We start from the raw sequence: 17780 nt of genomic DNA, 5'->3' as shown, positions 1-17780 counted from the left end.
ATCGCGTCCCTATGACCTGGAGCCGCCGGAGCGCAAGTTTAGCAGGTGCAACGTCACGGCAGCTCATTCGCTGCGAAGAGGCGTCGCATCTGCGCTGGCTCGGAGCCTCGCCGCTGCGGTACCATGTGGCTAGGCGAGGGTTCAACGGTTAAATGTAGTGCATTGTACACGTTACATAACGTCGGCGCGAACGCTCTGGCGCAGCGAACGTAACCGGACGCGGCCAACGCGCTCGGCGTCGAGTGACGCGGATCTGCGCGCCGATAACGTCGGGCTGTAAACGGCTGCTTCGCCGGCGCTTGGTCGCTCAGTCTCGCCATGGATGGCGCGCCGAGCTGGGCCGCCTGCAAGTTGCAATTGTTTTGCTTCGTGTAGGAGCCGCGTTAGGTTCTTGCTGCCTGTGCTTCCTTGAATATTAAGCATGTGCGCTGCCACAGACATCTGCAGCAGCTTGGGAAAACACTTTCCGAACAGATACGGTGCTTGAATTAGGTATATAAAAGCGGTTTTATTTAGTGCGATAGGTAGAGCTGTCGACCGCTTACACAAATAAAGGAAACGCGAGAGCTTTTCTACTTCGCGTGTAGAAAGGTCACAGGCACTCGATGCAAGCTCGCTCGGCCCTTGTGCAGACGCAAGAACTTGCTTCAGTCTTGGAGCGTTTACTGGAGCGTTAGCTTTTCGTATAATTTTTTTGCTTACACGGAGTCCATGTATTCCACAAGCTGACGCTGCTTCGCGAGACCTGCGAACTTTTAAACCTCTGACATACCATGGCTAAGGCTCGAAACTGCGCTGGCATCTGCAATGCACCGTCCATTCAAAGCTTTAAACATAGACGTTACAACTAAAGAATATGTATTGTAACTGAGAATTTACTGTCTTGCTCTTGCATGCCAAGTTGAGTATTTTCTTCTCCAAATGGCAGAAAGACATTGGGAAAGAGGTTATGTAGATAGACAACGAGCAACTGTTTCTGTAACGCCCTGTTTAAGCTCTCACATATACATATACATATACATACATACATACATACATACATACATACATACATACATACATACATATATATATATATATATATAGGGGTTTTCTTCAAAGTTGAGTTAAGTTGAGTTCATTACGCAACTTCTTAATAGTTACAATTAGATGAAGTGTCAATTAGAAAATTGTAGAGCAGCATGAAAAACTCCTCATACAGGTTTCTGTTGCTCGATACGTGCTACTTAAAAGCATTTTTCCGAGCGTGAAAGAAGCCCGCGAACACACACAAACTGCCTCGATCGGGCAGTGGCGTATTCATGCAGTCATATGCACGTTCAGAGAAGCTTATTAAGACGAAGGACTGACATGCGCCATTAAGCGAAAAAATCCGGCGTCTGGCGTTATCATCCCATGGTACCAAAAGCCACGTGACCATTTCATGACGCCACGTGCCTGGCACTAGACCTGCTGCGGCTCGTAGTGCGAAATTGCACGGTGAAAAGCAACGGTTTCGGCCGGATGACATGGCCCACACCCAAAAACCCGTCCTGGCCTACTCCAAAGATTGGATCAAGGTAGATTAAAGTGGATTGAGGTTTGTACAAGTTAACGCAAGGTGTATTAAGGTGGACATTTAATTTCAGGTGATAACTTAAAGAAGTCCTTATACGTTCGCCTTCAAATCCCTTAAGGATACTCAAGTTACTCAACTTTTGACTTATCTATTTAGAAACGTATATATTGGTGCTAAACTTAGGCCAATAAACGCAGATGCAGCGTAGTAAACGAAGGCACAAGCACAAAGGTAAGAAAAATGCATGAACTAACCATCATCCCTATGGTAAATGAGCAATCGTAGCATCAGAGCCCCTTCTAGTATTTTTTCTAGGAAACTGCTATTTACCACTGTCTCATCGACGGCAGAGACGAAAAAACGCTTTTTTCCAATGGTGTACGCTAGGAGGAGCTTCTTGCACTTCTAGCAACTATTTATAAGGGACAAGCAGGTCTTGACAGAAGCCTTTGCTTGCTTCGGGAGTGATGCTAGCATCCTTGTCCGAATTTTTTTTCTTATTCGATTTCCTAATGTTTGCACTGTGATAATTTTCGATGAATTATTTCGTTCATCTTGGTCACTTGCCTATATCCAGTCTTACCGGATGTGCGGGTTTTAAAACTCATGCACTTCCTTCCCTTACTAGGAGAGGTTGCATTTCTTTTTCTCTGGTTACCGGAATTCTGACAAATTTCTGCCTCTGGAACTACTTTTTGGGAAAAATTTCGTTAGTGCCTTGGACAGAAACAATGATTCACGCCAAACACCTTATCTGGCCTTACTGGCGTATCCTACTCGGAGTGCGATGCACCAACGCTCATATTGCCGAACGCGTACATTCGTCATGCCTCACTGCAATCAAGTTACCAGAACAGCGAAAATCTCGACACTCGGTATGTGTTCAGCTGCGCTTAGAACACTCAATCGAGATTTAAAAAAAGCATCCCAAAAATTTTTCGCGCCACTTTGTTGTTGAAATCTGAAATATGGATTGCATGAGCAGCTCGCCACAGAGATCAGAGAAGTCCACCATCGCATAGTTGATGAAGGACACGATATAATATATCAGTGGTTGCCTAGTCACTGTGCCATACATGGCAATGATCGAGCGGACAAAGCTGTCCGATCCGCCCATGACTGCGTCAACGGCGTTGCTATTCCTCTTTCGAGAGCCGACGTATCGAAAAACTTTCCACACTTGCACGTGAATTAACGTTAGCTCAATAGAATTCATCCGAATTCACAAGTGCACACCTTCATAGCCTGAACCTTAATTTACAGCTCAGTATTCCGCCCGACCTTCCACGACGTCACTGCACCCTTCTAGGCCATCTATGGCTTGGAGTAGCATTTTCAAATGCCTACTCCTTTCTTATCGGAATGGCCAACAGCCCACTTTGGGGCTTCTGCGGATGTAGCGAAATAATCGCACACCTTTGAGCGCCCTCGTTTCAACCCGCAAAAGCAGCCCTCTCAGCCACCCTTGACCAACTGGACAAGTGCCCAATAACGAAAAACAACATCCTTGGAAACTTGCCTACGCGAACATCAGCGCGATCCGCTATGAAGGCGCCGATACGTTACTTAAAGGACACGGGACTTTGTGACGAATTGTGGCGACAATGTGTGACGTAGGACCGGACGGTGACACTGCGTAACACTACGAACGCCTTCGCAGACTGTGTTATAGTGCCCACAGATACAGTTCTGTATATGTATATGTGTGTATGTTTTTTTTCTCTCACACCTACTGCACCCCTTTGCCCCTCCTCCAATAAGGGTAGCCAACCGGAGATAATCTCTGCTTAACCTCCCTGCCTGCCTTTCTCTCTCTCTCTCTCTTGAAATAATAAATTCATTCCACAGTGATGCCGGCGGCAAAGCTATCCCAACACAGGAGCTGGCAGGTTTCAGCAGCAGAATGGACGGTGCTTACATTTTTTATGACAGGCTACTTTCGCTACTGCTGCGTCACAAGCACACATTTCTGCTGCATACTAGTAGCGACCGTTTGCTTTGAAATCAACAGCTTTCGCTTGCAGAGGTAATGTTGATATACACAACGTGCGTATATAAAGAAGTTTATTGTACTTAGCAATCACATTAATCATCTACAGCAGGCACTTACGTCGCCAATGTGCAAGGGCTAAACAGGAGCATTCACAATCGCAATGTGTTACTTGCAGCCAGTATTACAGCACAGAATAGGTGGAAATCAGCAAAGAGATGCGTGATGACTGCCAAATAAAAACTAGCTAAAATTAGAGGGGGAAAGAGCGGTCGAAAAATTAAACAATAAAAATAAAACATTTTATACTTGAGGCAACCTCGCCGTAGCACTTGGAAACGGCTGCGAATGGTCGGTTCCACGAAGAGCCGAGCCGCTGTGTGCGAGCGAATATCTAGCACTGAACACTTCACTCCCAATCAGTCACAGGCACTCAGATCCATACTAGGGGGCTTTATGAACGCCACGGCTTTCAACACGTCGTGGCGCACGAAAATGAGAAGGTCCTGAAAGAGCCGCTGTCCAAGAGACGTCAAAACGAACTCGGGCTCGCCACGGAACGCAGACGAGAGGGCGTAAAAGTGCGTCCTCGTCGCCATGCGAGCCACGTGGATGCGCTTGGTGGCCGTGCGGGGCGAGATGTCGGCGATGCGCTGAAGCAGGTCCAGAGGCGCCTCGCAGGTGTGCAGCAGCTCGACGACAGCGGCAGCCTCCGCCCACATGCCGTCCCTCAGGATGACCTCCGCGGCCCAGGCGAGGATCATCTCGTTCCGCTGCACGTGCGGCAAGAAGCCGCAGTCGTGGGCGGCCGCCTCTTCCAGTTCCGGGCCGTGGTACACCTTCACCACCGACACCGACAGGTTGAACGAGAGGGCGCTGGTCAGACAGCCCTTGATAACGTCGAAATCTTCGAGGTCGTTCCAGTAGAATTCGAGCCGGTACAGGCTCCGGTTCAGCTGAAGCATGTCGGCGAACGCTCGTCGGACGCTCGCGGTCCACTCCCAGTGCTCGATGGTCAAGAGGAGCACGCTCCTGGAACGTGCCAGCGCCTTGAGGATCAGGACGGCGGCGCTCGGAACGACGTAGCAGCGCAGTCGGACAACTTTGAGCGACTTGGCGCTCCGGATAAGTTGAGCCAGGAAATGACCGCCGAGTTTCCCGACATTCTGTGCGGGGAAACAATGCATGAACATTATTTTTTAAACAAGAGAGAAAAAAAGACTTCACCGATCGGAGGCAGGGCAATGACTAAGGGCAGACCCTTCTCACAAAGCCGGTGGGGAGGGGGATGGGGACGGGGACGAAGGGGGGGGGGGGGGGGGGGGGGCTTCATGATGGCCACATTTCTTAGCCTAAAATCAGTACCCTTGCTTTTTGTCAGACGTGGATAGAAGGGGCGCGCCACGGTTGGCACTGAACCTCCCTGCCGTTCAGGCTTGGACTTTGTCTTGGCAGTAAACAAGGTCGCAAACGTTTTAGCCATCGCGGATGTTTAACCTGTGAGGTGTGACATGTAGATGGACGCTGAGGAAGTTTGCTCAAAAATGCGCGCGAATGAAAAAAGAAATACTTGCGACCGTGGAGCACCGCCTAGTAGACATGACCATAAAAGGAACAGAAGCATTTTATCGCAAATTATGTTTTTGCCGTGGCGCATATGACCGTTCGCATAGACATAGCACACATAGCTTGTGATAGCTTACAGAACATATGTAAAAAGGTTAAATGTTAACATGCTCTACATACTAAAGTTATGGTTGATTTAAGAACGGCAGAGAGGTCGACTGGACTTTTTCCAGTTTACCATTCTACAATGTGTGTAAGGTGTGTGCAGCTTGTTGGGCTTTCTGGACGGGTCAGGCTACCAGGACCTTTGCTTCAGCAAAACGATATTGTCTTGTGCAACTCAAGGCACACTCGAGAGAGCGACGTTGTTGGTCGAAGCGGAAAATTGCATTGGATATGATCGCCGGGTTCGATGACGCAATTCATCGATAAAATATTAAGATGCAGAACTTAAAACCTCGGAGAGCCTCTCAGATTCGAAATAAATGCTCATACGTTGTCTGCGCTAAGAACAGAAGACACTGCACATGTAGAGAGAAGATGCCAGCATAGGATGCCAGATTATACATTCAATATTTGAGGCAATGTTGCCGGGGCATTTTTTTACCTTTTGCTGGCATGAACATACAACATCAAAAGGCACTGCATGTTGCAGTACGTTAAATGGTTAATCATGTCGTGTGTAATGCGGAAGCTTTGGGTTCAGCGCTCACTGGTTTGCACAGTCTAGTATTTTGTTTCCCATTGTGATAGCACAAATACAGATACACTTGCCCTCTTTCAGAATGATCAAACCTGAAGTGTCATGCATATATTCCTCTAAAGTACAACGTATCAGCTTTGCTACGCAGAGTTTGACACTTTCAAATTCTTGTTTACGCTCGCCAAACTTAACCCGTGTAACTTACAGCAACGTTTTTATACGCAGCAGCAATTATTCTGTTGTGCATAATTCATCAGAACACATTAGAACTAATCACCGCAGTTAATAGCTTTCTCCCAAACAAGCTTTCATTGATTTCTCTCTAAATGATCTCTGCACGACCAGAATTCAAGTTCTACAAGTCCTAATTTTCATTGATGTGGAACCATGTTCCAGTATAGAACCTTAATTTATGCCATTACCTGTCTTAATATAGCATGGTAATTTACTGCTTTCACTGATCACATAAGGCCAGACAGGTTCCCGAATCAGACTAACATTCTGATTATTGATGTGTTCCGATTTTGCATGAATGGGTGTGCCATCTGTTGCACATTGAGCGCCACATTGTCGTGTTTAAGACAAGAGGCGTGTGATTGCGCCGATCATTTTTCCAGTGCAGCCACCGCTGTTCGCACGAAAACCTTTTAGCCTTTGTTTTTAAAGGCGGATGCAAGCGCTGAATACTAAAAAAGGCTGAAATTTAGTATACGACTGAGAAAGTAGATAATACAAAGCAAACTTGAAACTTAATCTCACCTTATATAGACAATATTCAAATACCACTAGAGCCTAAAAATATTACGCCCATGAGTGACGAGCATAGAGGTAAGTGACTCTAAAGCAAGTTATCACGTGGTCCCAGGAACCAGAATATAACCTTTAAGAATGCATCGATGATTATCTCTCATGTCTACCATAACGAATAGCCTAAATTTAGAAACAGAACTTGAAGGAGACAAAATGAAATGTGGTTGTTACGCTGGCCGCGTGATGTGTTGCATTCTCGATGTCCTGTTCGTAAACTGTAGCTATACACTGAAGCAAAAGTGATGAGCCAACTAGCTTAGAAAAAGCTGTTCTTAACTCTTTTCCTTATTGGCCCTTTATGCCTAACAATGGCTTTTGGGTTGACAAAAGTCAACATCGGTCGAATATGTATTTCAGCGCCGTGATGAAGTGCCAGAGCGCCATGTGTATCCCTAGACACATCCTGAAAACTTTAACAGAGCATGCCGAATCAAAGAAGGCACCGCGTATTTTCCAACTCGTCCTTTTCAATATGCATTCCACGCTGTACAAGGAAATATGCCACACCAAGAACCCTAAGTATGCAAGCAAAGCCACAAATGTTTTTTTACACTGCAAGGCAATGCGTGCTGCTCGCGCCACTCAGTGACGTGGTTATCGCGTCTATCTCAACGTGCATGTCTCTCAGTACCACGAACAGTACGCTTTGCCACGAAGCACATGCGTCCACTCAGGTGAACTACGTTAACGAGCATAGAAGATCTTACTTGGAGCGTGCTGACGCAGAGACTTTCCAGAGACCTCGCCGTGTTCTTTAGGGCAAGCAGAATAGGTTCAATGTCTATCTCTTCGTCGTACGAGATGGACACGTTGACAAGCCTGGAGTTCCATCGCAGTGCGTCGCACAAAGGCATCACGAGGCAGTCGTTGAAGACGACTGTGACCCTGTCGCACACACCAGCTTCCACTATGTGCCTAAACAACAGCAACTGCTCCTCCGGCTCCCCGTCCAGAGCTCCCAGGTTGAGTTCTTTAAACCGACCAAATACTAAGCGCCTTTTGAGGGCCTTAACGAAGGACAGGCCTTCTGTGGGCATGAGCTCGCACTCGTCCACATGAAGCTCGCAGAGCGTCCTGCTCACTGCAAGCCCTTCGGCGAGGTGATTCACCGGGAGAGGCGCAAGCACCGAGCCCGAAAGCACCAGGATAACCAGCGAACTTTTGCCCACAATTCGCTGCATGTCGTCGAGCGCGCAGTCAAAGCTCAAAAGTTTTCTCGTGTCGAAACAGGCCTTCAAGCGCTTGCAGGACACATTGTTCTCCAGGAAATCCGCAAGCGCATGCAGCACTTGCCCGTCATGAATAATGGGCTCCAGGGTCAGTTGGTACAGCGAAGAATTGCCGACGAGACCTTGAAGTAGGCTTACCAAGCCGTGGTCGACGTGGACGTACAGCCTCGTTATAGTGAGCGACCGGCCGATTAGAGACAGCGCTTCCGTGAAAATGGACTGAGGTTCTTTGGTGGTCATCTTGATTCGAAAGTCCTGTAGTTTCTTGTGCTCAACTACTTTAGTGACGAGCTCGGAGAAGGCGAGGAGGCTCATCTCTACGTCGATGAGAACGAGGGCGACCAGAAACGCGTTTGTTTCCACGAGCTTGGCCAGGGTAGTGACCTCATGATCGATCAGGTGCACCGTAGACAATCCTAGCTCTCTTAGTCGAGATAGACTGTCCAGAGCGGTTATCCAAGGCTCCGACCCTCCGAGACAAGGGGCTCTGAACAGATCGTTGCCGTGTATCTCGCACTTTTCCACAAACTCCGTGAGCTTCAGCAGGGACAAGAAGAGTGAGCCGTGCCTTGGTGCGGCGACGGGAATGGAAAGGACCACGCCACTGATGCAGCGATGCTGTCGCAAAAGCCACAGGTACAGGCAGAGGAACTTGACGTCATCTTCTGCACACAAGTCATCCGGCTCGACGTTTAGTGTCCGAAAGTGAAGCGTTCCTTTTTGCAGCTGGATCAGCTCGACTCCGCGGTGGTTGAACAAATCGTTCCACGCTAGCTGCAGACTGACCGCCCAGCACGGATTGTTGCCGTCGTATGTGCAGAGGGGGCTCACAAGTAGAGTGGGCTCGTTAAGGTTCCAGAACTCTTCGTCGGCGGCGTCGAAGATAGCGAGCACGTCGTCCTTACTACCGAATACATCAGCATCCGTATCGGCGAGGATTCTGGCGAAACCGCGAAGAGTGGCACCCGGGTCTTCCTGTTGAAGAAATAATATGGGACAAACGCAAGGACATTGGGTATTTACGCGCGACAGCCCTAACGCCCATGTAACCGCGGCAGCCAACGCAGTAATATTTTTGCGCGCTTATGGGTACTGACTTGCTCCATATGTCTAAAACCCTAAGGCTTAAGCAACAAAATAAAATTCTTAACGAGGACACGATGGTTTTACGTGACCCTGATACAAATAAACACAACGACATCAAAGCACGGGACACGAAAGCTGCATGGAACAAGAAACAGTTGGCAAAACACAGCGTGAAAGAACGTTTCTGAGCAATCAGCGTCATTCTCTCGCGTCGGAGATTTCAGCACCCACCAGCCAGCCAGTCAGGGGTATTGCACAGCTTTCAAATATTACAAGGGCGTAGTTTGAGCTTGCTGTCATGTGCAGTAAAATTTTCGATCCTTAAAGGTGAAGCTGGTCCCCATGGTGCCACACAGCACCTATGAGAGTGCAAAAACTTTATTGTTCAGTTATAAAATTGCACTTAAGAAGTGCAGAAGTAATTGTAAGTGCATGATCTACTACAAGTATAGTAACTGCATGTCTCAGTAAAAGTGCACAGCAAATTTCTTTGTGAAATACTTCGGAAGCAGGATAAAAACATAAAACTGGTCGCGCTCACGTGGTGTGCTTCCTTAGGATTTGTCTAGTAAACGCAGCATGACGTGGCTGATGACCAGCCTGGTAAGGCTGCAACAATGTGCAGCTGACAACATGAATCAGATCTGATATTGGTTGCACAAACACCTAGTACCCGTGATCCAGTGCTAACTTAAGCAGGTACTGGATTCATTTTACCACTTCACCAGCTTTGTCAATTGAAGAATCTTCTCTAGGAAGTCGCAGTAAAGGGGCCGAAACCGACGCAGCAAAAGCACCCTCGACGGATAGTACCTTTGTCAAGTGCTTCCAACTCAGATTTTAAATTAAATTATGGGGTTTTACGTGCCAAAACCACTTTCCAATTATGAGGCACGCCGTAGTGGGGGGACTCCTGAAATTTCGACCACCTGGGGTTCTTTAACGTGCACCTAAATCTAAGTACACGGCTGTTTCCGCATTTCGCCCCCATCGAAATGCGGTCGCCATGGCCCAGATTCGATCCCGCGACCTCGTGCTCAGCAGCCTAACACCATAGCCACTGAGCAACCACGGCGGGTCAACTCAGATTTTGCGAATAGCCTTTCGTTGCCCCAACAGATGGTCCAGACTTTTGAACGAACACTTTAGAAGAATAAATTCTGAGAGAAACCATCTCCGGATAACTGTCAACGTCATTGCGATTAGCACTGAAGCGATCCAGAGACACCACCGCATTCTTGCTGCCGAAACCCGTTATGCATCACATGTGTACTGCAGCCGGTCCCCATTCCCGTGCTTCCTCCTCTGAACAGCATACGCCACCTATCGTCGCATGTCTGGATATAAATTATACTGATTCAATTCTACCCAGCAACGTCGACATTTTGAAGTTTTGTTTCATTAAGGAGTAGTATGGGCCCACTGGTGTGTACTCTGTGACCGCTGTTGGCGTCAGTGATGTTCATTTAAAAGTGCCACATACCCAATGACTCAAGTTGACATGAAAGGAAGCTGGTTAGATTCCGTAAAGTGCACTAACCCTTTCAATGACGACACATATAGCTACCGTCCCCCCCCCCCCCAAGAAAAAATGTTTTTCTACCTTATATGCAAACCACATCGAGAATAAGCATACTCAACAAAAAGAAAACATAATTTGTGTATTTCTTTAGCAGTTGGGAAAAACCCGGGCAGGAAACGAAGTGGGCTTCACCTCAAGCCACCTAGGGCTTCGTTTTCAATTTGTATAGACAGCTCTCATGTGTGAACCATAGGAGCGCATTTCATTTGCTTTGCATTACATCACATGCGCATGTGATGTCATAGTGCATGCTGTCATGGTGCATGGTCACATGTGACACCTTGTTCACATGTGTCCTTGCTGTCACAAGACAGTTAGTCACGTGCCAAACTTCTTCCTGCTCCAACGTTCCTGTTCTAAACGAACAAATAACGCTTGCTGCCTGTCATTCAGTGTTGGCCCAAGACATACAGCCAGAAACTTCGGGCTCAATAATGAAACTCGGCAAGAAAATCTTTTTTGGTATGTCGCCTGTAGGCAACACTCGTCAATACAGGGTTAAGTGTCCTAAGTACGCTAACCACATTAATGGAAAGTACAGCTTGTGCGACCTTGCGGAGTCAGAACCGAGTTTTCAGTGAACCGACTTTGTTCAAGCAGTTCTAAGAACAAGTTCAATTGCGTATAGTTACATCACTTAATCCTGTTGCTCGTATAATCAGAGTTGATTTGAAACTGTGCGTGCGACATTGCGCCGCTCTTGAAGCACCATCACACAGTCTCTGGAGCGCTTAAATACCTAATTTATTGCACAGGCCATAATTAACCCTAGCTTCAAATTTTGCCTGGAAATAACCCATACCATGCGCCTTATAGTCGTTAAATATGTGCTTTGTAAAACGTCGACTTCCATTGGAACACTGAGCCTAAAATGACCATACAGCGCTTTTCTAGTGCTTCATAAACGAAGTTCCCGCAATGACATTTTTTTTCCGCATGCATTTAACTTCTCACACGAATTTCGCATAGCCTTTTGCCGTTTCCACTAAATTTGACCTTGGTGGCCTCCCGCAGTTCCGCAAGAAAACCAGGATAATCTCTGTGTGCTCGCAAGACACTCACAATGCTCTGGAGTGTTCGCACATGTAAGTTATTGCTAAAGCCGCAATCAAACGATGCATTTAGAACTTTGCCTATAGATCACTCATATTTCACCAAGCAAAGGGAGGGCCGAGTTCACTTAGGTCACCGGGGTAACTAAACTCAACGGGGAACCAAAAAACAACGAGAACACAATAATTATGTGTAACGCTCTTAATTACTCCTCTTTCTGCTAAATATAAACTTTGTGTAACGCCGAGCTTCCCCAGCACACTCGTAAACCTAGCTGATAATGTCCGCGTGAAACTTTCAAACCGCATTTCATCCGCACCTTGGCATGCATATTTAGCATAGCGGTTCACCCTTTTCTTTTTATTGAGTTCCATTTTGAAGGCATTTGTAGTTTTAGTTAAGCTTGTGCTGCGTGGTATACTTTCAGCCACTTGTAAAATTTAGGCATACACACTCTAGAGCACTTAGAAGCCTGGACTTTGATGGAGCTAAACAACTGACACTTTTCGTACAAACATCTCATATATCAGGCTCTTTATTTTCATTAAATATACACTTTGTAATATGGAGTTCCCACCCGGCACTTGTAAACATACCGTGGAATGTCTGTATACTGTTTCCAAGATCTTAAGAAAAGAATGTTTTACAAAAACTGTATTCGATCCGCATTAATTGGTTCACTGACAAGTGTTCTATACCGTTGCCCTCGTGTCACCTCAATTTTATTTCGGTGGCACTTGTACTTATACCAAGGCAGCGATATCAATTGTGCACCGCTTCGAAAGATAACCTAATACGTAACGGAGCAGTTGTATATGTAAATGCCTACAAAGACCGCAATGCATCCGTAGTCTTTGAACTTTGCCTGCAAAAATAACCAATAGCGTCCCTCTTAATTTTCCAACATACAAGCTTTGTGTAACGAATGCTTACTTTCAAAATGAAGAAAGGGGCTGACATATGGAATAGCACACTGTGGTATGAAGCTTGTAAACAGGGATAAGGTTCCTGGCCAGCCTTTCTGATGCACCTTGTACCTGTTTACAAACTTTATACCACAGAATGCTTAGTTGGGAATCCAGAATACATTGGGCAAAGTGAGAATGCAACGCGCCTGATCACTTAAGAAAGGAATATCTTACAAAGGCCCTATTTATTCCACATGCATTTAAGTTCGCACATGACATCGCCATGACGTTCCCCTGAATTTCGCTAAAGTTGATCTCAGTTGAATGTACAATAACGCCAGCGCAGTGGGCAATATCTTTCGCTACTTGTGAACATGACTTTTTCCGCTGTATGGCGCCCTTGCATACGTAATTTATTGCAAATGTCACAATCCACAAACTTTGAACCTTGCAAAATATAAGCTGCGTGTGCTAAGAACTTGAAATCATGGTTTAAAATGACCATTTTAGTACTTTAGGACAGTTCATAGACGAATACTTTGCAAAGCTCTAGTAACTCCAACACGCATTTTTGTTAGACACTCTTTTGCCATAGTGTTTCGACAACGTCCGTTAAATTTGATTTCGGTGGCGTTCATAGTTATGCTATGCCAGTGGACCAAGCATGTCGCGGTTTGCAAAACAAAAATTGGAGGACGCTTAAGCTTCGCCTTCAAGAGTGGGACGCGATAGCGTTCCCGTCGACCCGCCAAGGGGTATAAGACAATGCGCTACGGCACAGCGATCACTTACGATGCGCCCCGCATCGGATTTAGCGCCCACCTGTCACGCGGTGAGCGTCGAGCAACGCAGCGTTCGGCGCGGAAACGAAACGTGCGCCTGAGCGAACGGAACGAACCAAAGAACTCGGTGTCTCGGAGGGGAAACGATCTACGCCAGCCAAACGTCGTGATCGGCACGGGCAGAGAGATAGATAGTAATCTAAACCGGGAGCCCGGCGAAGCGTCGTCAGGGGAGAGGGAGTCCCGCGACGCGCCTGGCAGCGGTCCCAATGCGCGCGCGGCGCGCCTCCTGTCGGGGCAGCGCCGTACATTGAGAGGAGGGGGTCTTCTGTGTTTGCCGCAAGATGGCTCTGCGTGTGCGGAAAGTGCAGAAGAAATGCAGTGGAAACGCACTTCGCAACTCGTGTAATTGTGACTTCTGTACGTTACATGTTCATAATTACCGATATACACCGCAGTATAACTTTCCACGGCTCGTTTCGAAGGCAACACCGCATTCACTAGAGGCGCGTTTGCACCGCTTGGAAGCATCGTACTCGTGGCTGAGTGGTAGCGTCTCCGTCTCACACTCCGGAGACCCTGGTTCGATTCCCACCGGGCCAATCTTGGAAGTTGCTTTTTATTTATGAAGCGCCTGCCGTGATTTATCGCTCACGGTCAACGCCGCCGACGCCGACACCCGACGCCGACGACACCGGCTTTTCTGCGACACGAGCTCCTTAACGCTATCGCGTTAAAATCCTAACGCTCGAGAACACTTACATGCATAATTTATTGCAAATGCCACAATTAACCAAGACACATCGAATTTTACCTACACATTAAACATAACGTGCCACTTATTTTCGCCAAATGTATACAAGGTGTCTTGCTTAGTTCACTGTAGGACACTGAAGTGACCAATACCAAACCTCGTATGACATATGAAAATAAGGAAAAAGAACGAGGGTTGCGTAATCCCGTAAAGTCCCCGTAACAATATTTCTAATGCTGGTAAGTAAGCCAGGAACGTGATATTTTCCCCCCATTTTACGCCTAACATTAAACTTTTTTTAGCTGAATTGGAAGTTGGTGTCGTACGTAGTTTGAGGTCCCTAAGGAGCATTACGGATACAGGCAGTATATTGTACTTTCGAATACTTAAGTAAGCAACTTTCTGCAATGGCTGTAAATAACTTATGCACCAAATATTTATCGTTCGTCCCTCACAACATGCTCCCTACATAAACTAAATATAAACACCGTGCCTGGCTTAGTTCACCGAGGAAACCGGTAAAAAGCAAATACACGACGGGTATAACATTAAAATTGGGTCAAGATTATTCAGTATTTCTTTTTTCAAATCACATAATTAGCCTACGAACGTCAACATACTGTTACGCGTTATTCATAGTTGCCCAAACTCTGTATATACACAATCGCTGCGGTGTTTGGTGGTCATAGGAAAGAAAAAGTTGTGAAGCGTTTCATATAGCGCCTCTAAAGGGACTGAAAACGAATGTTTAGCAATATTCATTCAACCCCCAATTAACGAACACTTGTAAATTTGCCTACATATTGCCGCTAACGTTCGGAATACTTCACAAAGCATAAACTTTGGCAGTGACTTATCTTTTTCATTAAACTGGGAACAGGCATACATAACGTTTATGAGCTAGTTGCAATTACAGCTTCGCTGTAGAATTCCTAGATTGTTAGCGGTGCGTTCGAGTATACTTCCACTTTTACAGCAAGCCATGGCCATGGCAAGCCAGATAGCGCTAGTGATCTTTCTGAAGCCTGCTGCAACATTATAGAATCATGCTAAATATCTAAAAAATGATAGTGTAGGCCGGAAGCGGCCAATCTAGAATATCGCCCCCGAGTAAAATTGGCAGTGGCTCAGCTCGGCTATGCCAGGATATACGTAGCGAAAAGCTAAGGCATAGCATGTTTAGCCTTGGTTAATATTGATTGCAAGTCCAAGCTAGTCTGCTTGTCTAGCTTTGTTGCCGCGTTAAGCCACTCGTTCGGCGCGCTGTTCGTGTGTTTCCTGGGCGATTCGTTTTTTTTTTTTCTTCATCTCGTTCCGATGTCGATTTCAGGCCTCCTCCTGCTTATCAGAATTGTCGCCGTCCATACTGCCGCCTCAGCTGTGGTTGCGGCGCACGCGAGCTCACCTTTTCAATCCTCCGACATATTATCAGGAATTCGACGCAGCTGGCAAAGCGAGCGGAGGCGAGCGCAACAACGAGGAACGCGGTGTGACGTCATACCAAACGGCGGCGCCAGAATGGCGCGGCACTGCGCAGCGGCGGAACACCTGTGGCTCGGTGCTACTAGTGGCGCATGTGCAGTTGTGACTAGGGAGCGAGAGAGAGCGAAATAACCACGATGAGGCGCGCGTTGTGACGTCGTGTGCCTCATCAGAGCACCGCCATTGCGAAATCGCAAGTTCGCGACTAGTAAAGCTTTCGCTTTAAAATTCCCTGTTCTTTGACAGGTACGCCAACGCGGCCTTATGACCGTTACGGTGACGTTACGAGACGCGTTCCTTGCGGAAAGCCGCTACGCGTTTTTCTTGCTGCGCTGTTGCGTCTTGTCGACTCATCGAAGCTTCGCTTAAATCTGCGTAGGATCTGCAAGTTTTCAGCAGTCACTTAGTCAAGGTCTGATCCCGACACACAAACGATGGTTTCCAGTGATTCCGTGAACGCTGTTCTCCAGAAAGTAATGTAAGAATGCCAAATTTTGTCCATATACTGAGTGCGAACTTGCGCATTGCGCGCTCTCGAGTATAGTACAAGACGGAGCGAATTGTTAGAACAGCCTTGTGGATATTGAAACGTCAACGTGAACTTCCCAGAAAGCCACGTTCGTGTGGGAGTGTTCAGTCTCACGAAGGTATAATACGTGCTCTTTTTGAACATTGTGCAAGCTTGTGCTTGCCGTAGGTATTTGTGTGCTATATGTAATTGGCTGCAGTGCCAAAACTAACTGCATAAGTGTCATAAATGATTAACGCAACGTCGATTATATCGAGACGTTTTATTTACCGTGCTGGGTTCCTGTAGCCGAAACCAAGTAAACCGGGTGCTCGTCATAGCGATCAGCGAATATCTGAACATAGCGTGCTATATATGTAATAATGTTAGCGAACGCAGTTTGAGAGGCATTCGTTTCTGTTCCATCTCATTCTGATCTGTACCTTCGCGAACCCTAATTGAAAGCTAGCCACTTATAGTTCTTAAATACAGCATTCAAATGCCAGATTAGAATATATACATGCTGACATTCCCCTATTACCCATTACATGTGACACAGAAAACGACGGCTTAAGCCGTCAAATTCACTCTCCTTAATGCGTGAAACAAGCATAAAGGCGAGGTTGCGAGGACCTGAGCTTATTTTGCTGTTTTCCGTGTTATCCGGTCGCATTGCGCGTCAACAATTCTTGCTTTAAGGTTTGGATGCAGGCGCATTGCCTGGGAATTCCGATGTACTATTGCGAGCTCCCTGAAATGGGGTAAGCCAGTGCGTGGTAGCTACTTTCGTTCCTCACGCTACGTCAACCTACACTGCGCAAAGGCCGGCAAGACGAGGCAGTGCACATGAAAAAGACACACGCCGCGAATTTCACGGATGAACGCGCCCCGTGACCGTCAGCCCAGACGGTTAAGTGACGCGACAAAGCCGCTGCCACCACCGTCCACAGAATACAAGCCGTGACAACGGGCGACTGCATGTGAATCTCAAGCGTGCTAGCTGGCGTTCGGTGACGAACCCACAACTTGGTTTCATTCATACATCGGTCAGAAAATTCGACCACAGCTCAAAAGCAATAGGCAGGTGAAACTGGCCAAGCAAGCTATCCGCTTCACACCAGAAACCGACCAGTAAGGCACCCGACAGCAGTTCAACAAAAAGTAGCACTCACCTCAGCAGCACAAGCCATGGCTCCGAGTTTCGCTCGGTCCAAGTTGAATGATCACTTAAGTTGTGCCTCCGCCCTGCGCATGGAAGCCGCTGCGGTTCGCGGCAGCTTTAAAAACGTCTTTACTAAGTTACAAACTTCGAGCGAGTGGCCAAGAATTATGAACTTATGGTGATGTGCAAGCACTGTCCGTGCACGTGCCCTGCAGTTTGTACCCCTGTGACGTCACCGCGCGCTTATCAGCGCAGTCTCAGTTGCCTGTGCGCACGGATGCTTTTAAAGACAGCGCTTACGCTTACGTTCTTTAACGGGTGCACAAAATTGTCGGCAGCTTTTTCTGTTTTATCTGGGCATGGGGAGAGGCACTTCCGAAGCAATCACTTTGTTCATGTTGGACAGTTGGTGTATTTTTAACGTCCATGACGTTTAACTGAGCTGAAGTTAGCCATTTAATGAGATAACTTTGCAATGAGCGTGTGCAACGACAAAAGAAAATAATCCACAGGTGATTACGATAGTCCCTAAAGCGAAATTTGAGTGCAGCTCTATAGGTGTTTTCATTTCATGATACATTGGCTGGCGAGGTCAATCTATCTCGTG

General features: G+C 47.0%; 1 protein-coding gene across 1 annotated transcript; it reads right to left on the bottom strand.

The window, feature by feature from the left end:
* Positions 1 to 3605: 3605 nt before the first annotated feature.
* On the bottom strand, positions 3606 to 17396 carry LOC135904167 (uncharacterized). The gene is made up of 3 exons (XM_065434778.2): positions 17184 to 17396; positions 7335 to 8831; positions 3606 to 4714 (listed from the first exon to the last, which is right to left on the bottom strand). Exons 1-3 carry the CDS (start codon positions 17199 to 17201, stop codon positions 3968 to 3970), a joined length of 2262 nt encoding a protein of 753 aa, XP_065290850.1. The 5' UTR covers positions 17202 to 17396; the 3' UTR covers positions 3606 to 3967.
* Positions 17397 to 17780: the final 384 nt, after the last annotated feature.

The sequence above is a fragment of the Dermacentor albipictus genome, chromosome 10, assembly GCF_038994185.2.
Source record: "Dermacentor albipictus isolate Rhodes 1998 colony chromosome 10, USDA_Dalb.pri_finalv2, whole genome shotgun sequence".
In the NCBI taxonomy this organism is placed as follows: domain Eukaryota; kingdom Metazoa; phylum Arthropoda; class Arachnida; order Ixodida; family Ixodidae; genus Dermacentor; species Dermacentor albipictus.
Note: the sequence above shows the minus strand (reverse complement) of the source record. Positions and strands in the feature narration are given on the sequence as shown.

Excerpts from the sequence above, each read along its gene's own strand:
- LOC135904167 (XM_065434778.2), bottom strand. Across the intron at positions 4,715-7,334 it reads TCTGCGTCAGCACGCTCCAA|AATGTCGGGAAACTCGGCGG; the intron begins GTAAGATCTTCT and ends TTCCCCGCACAG.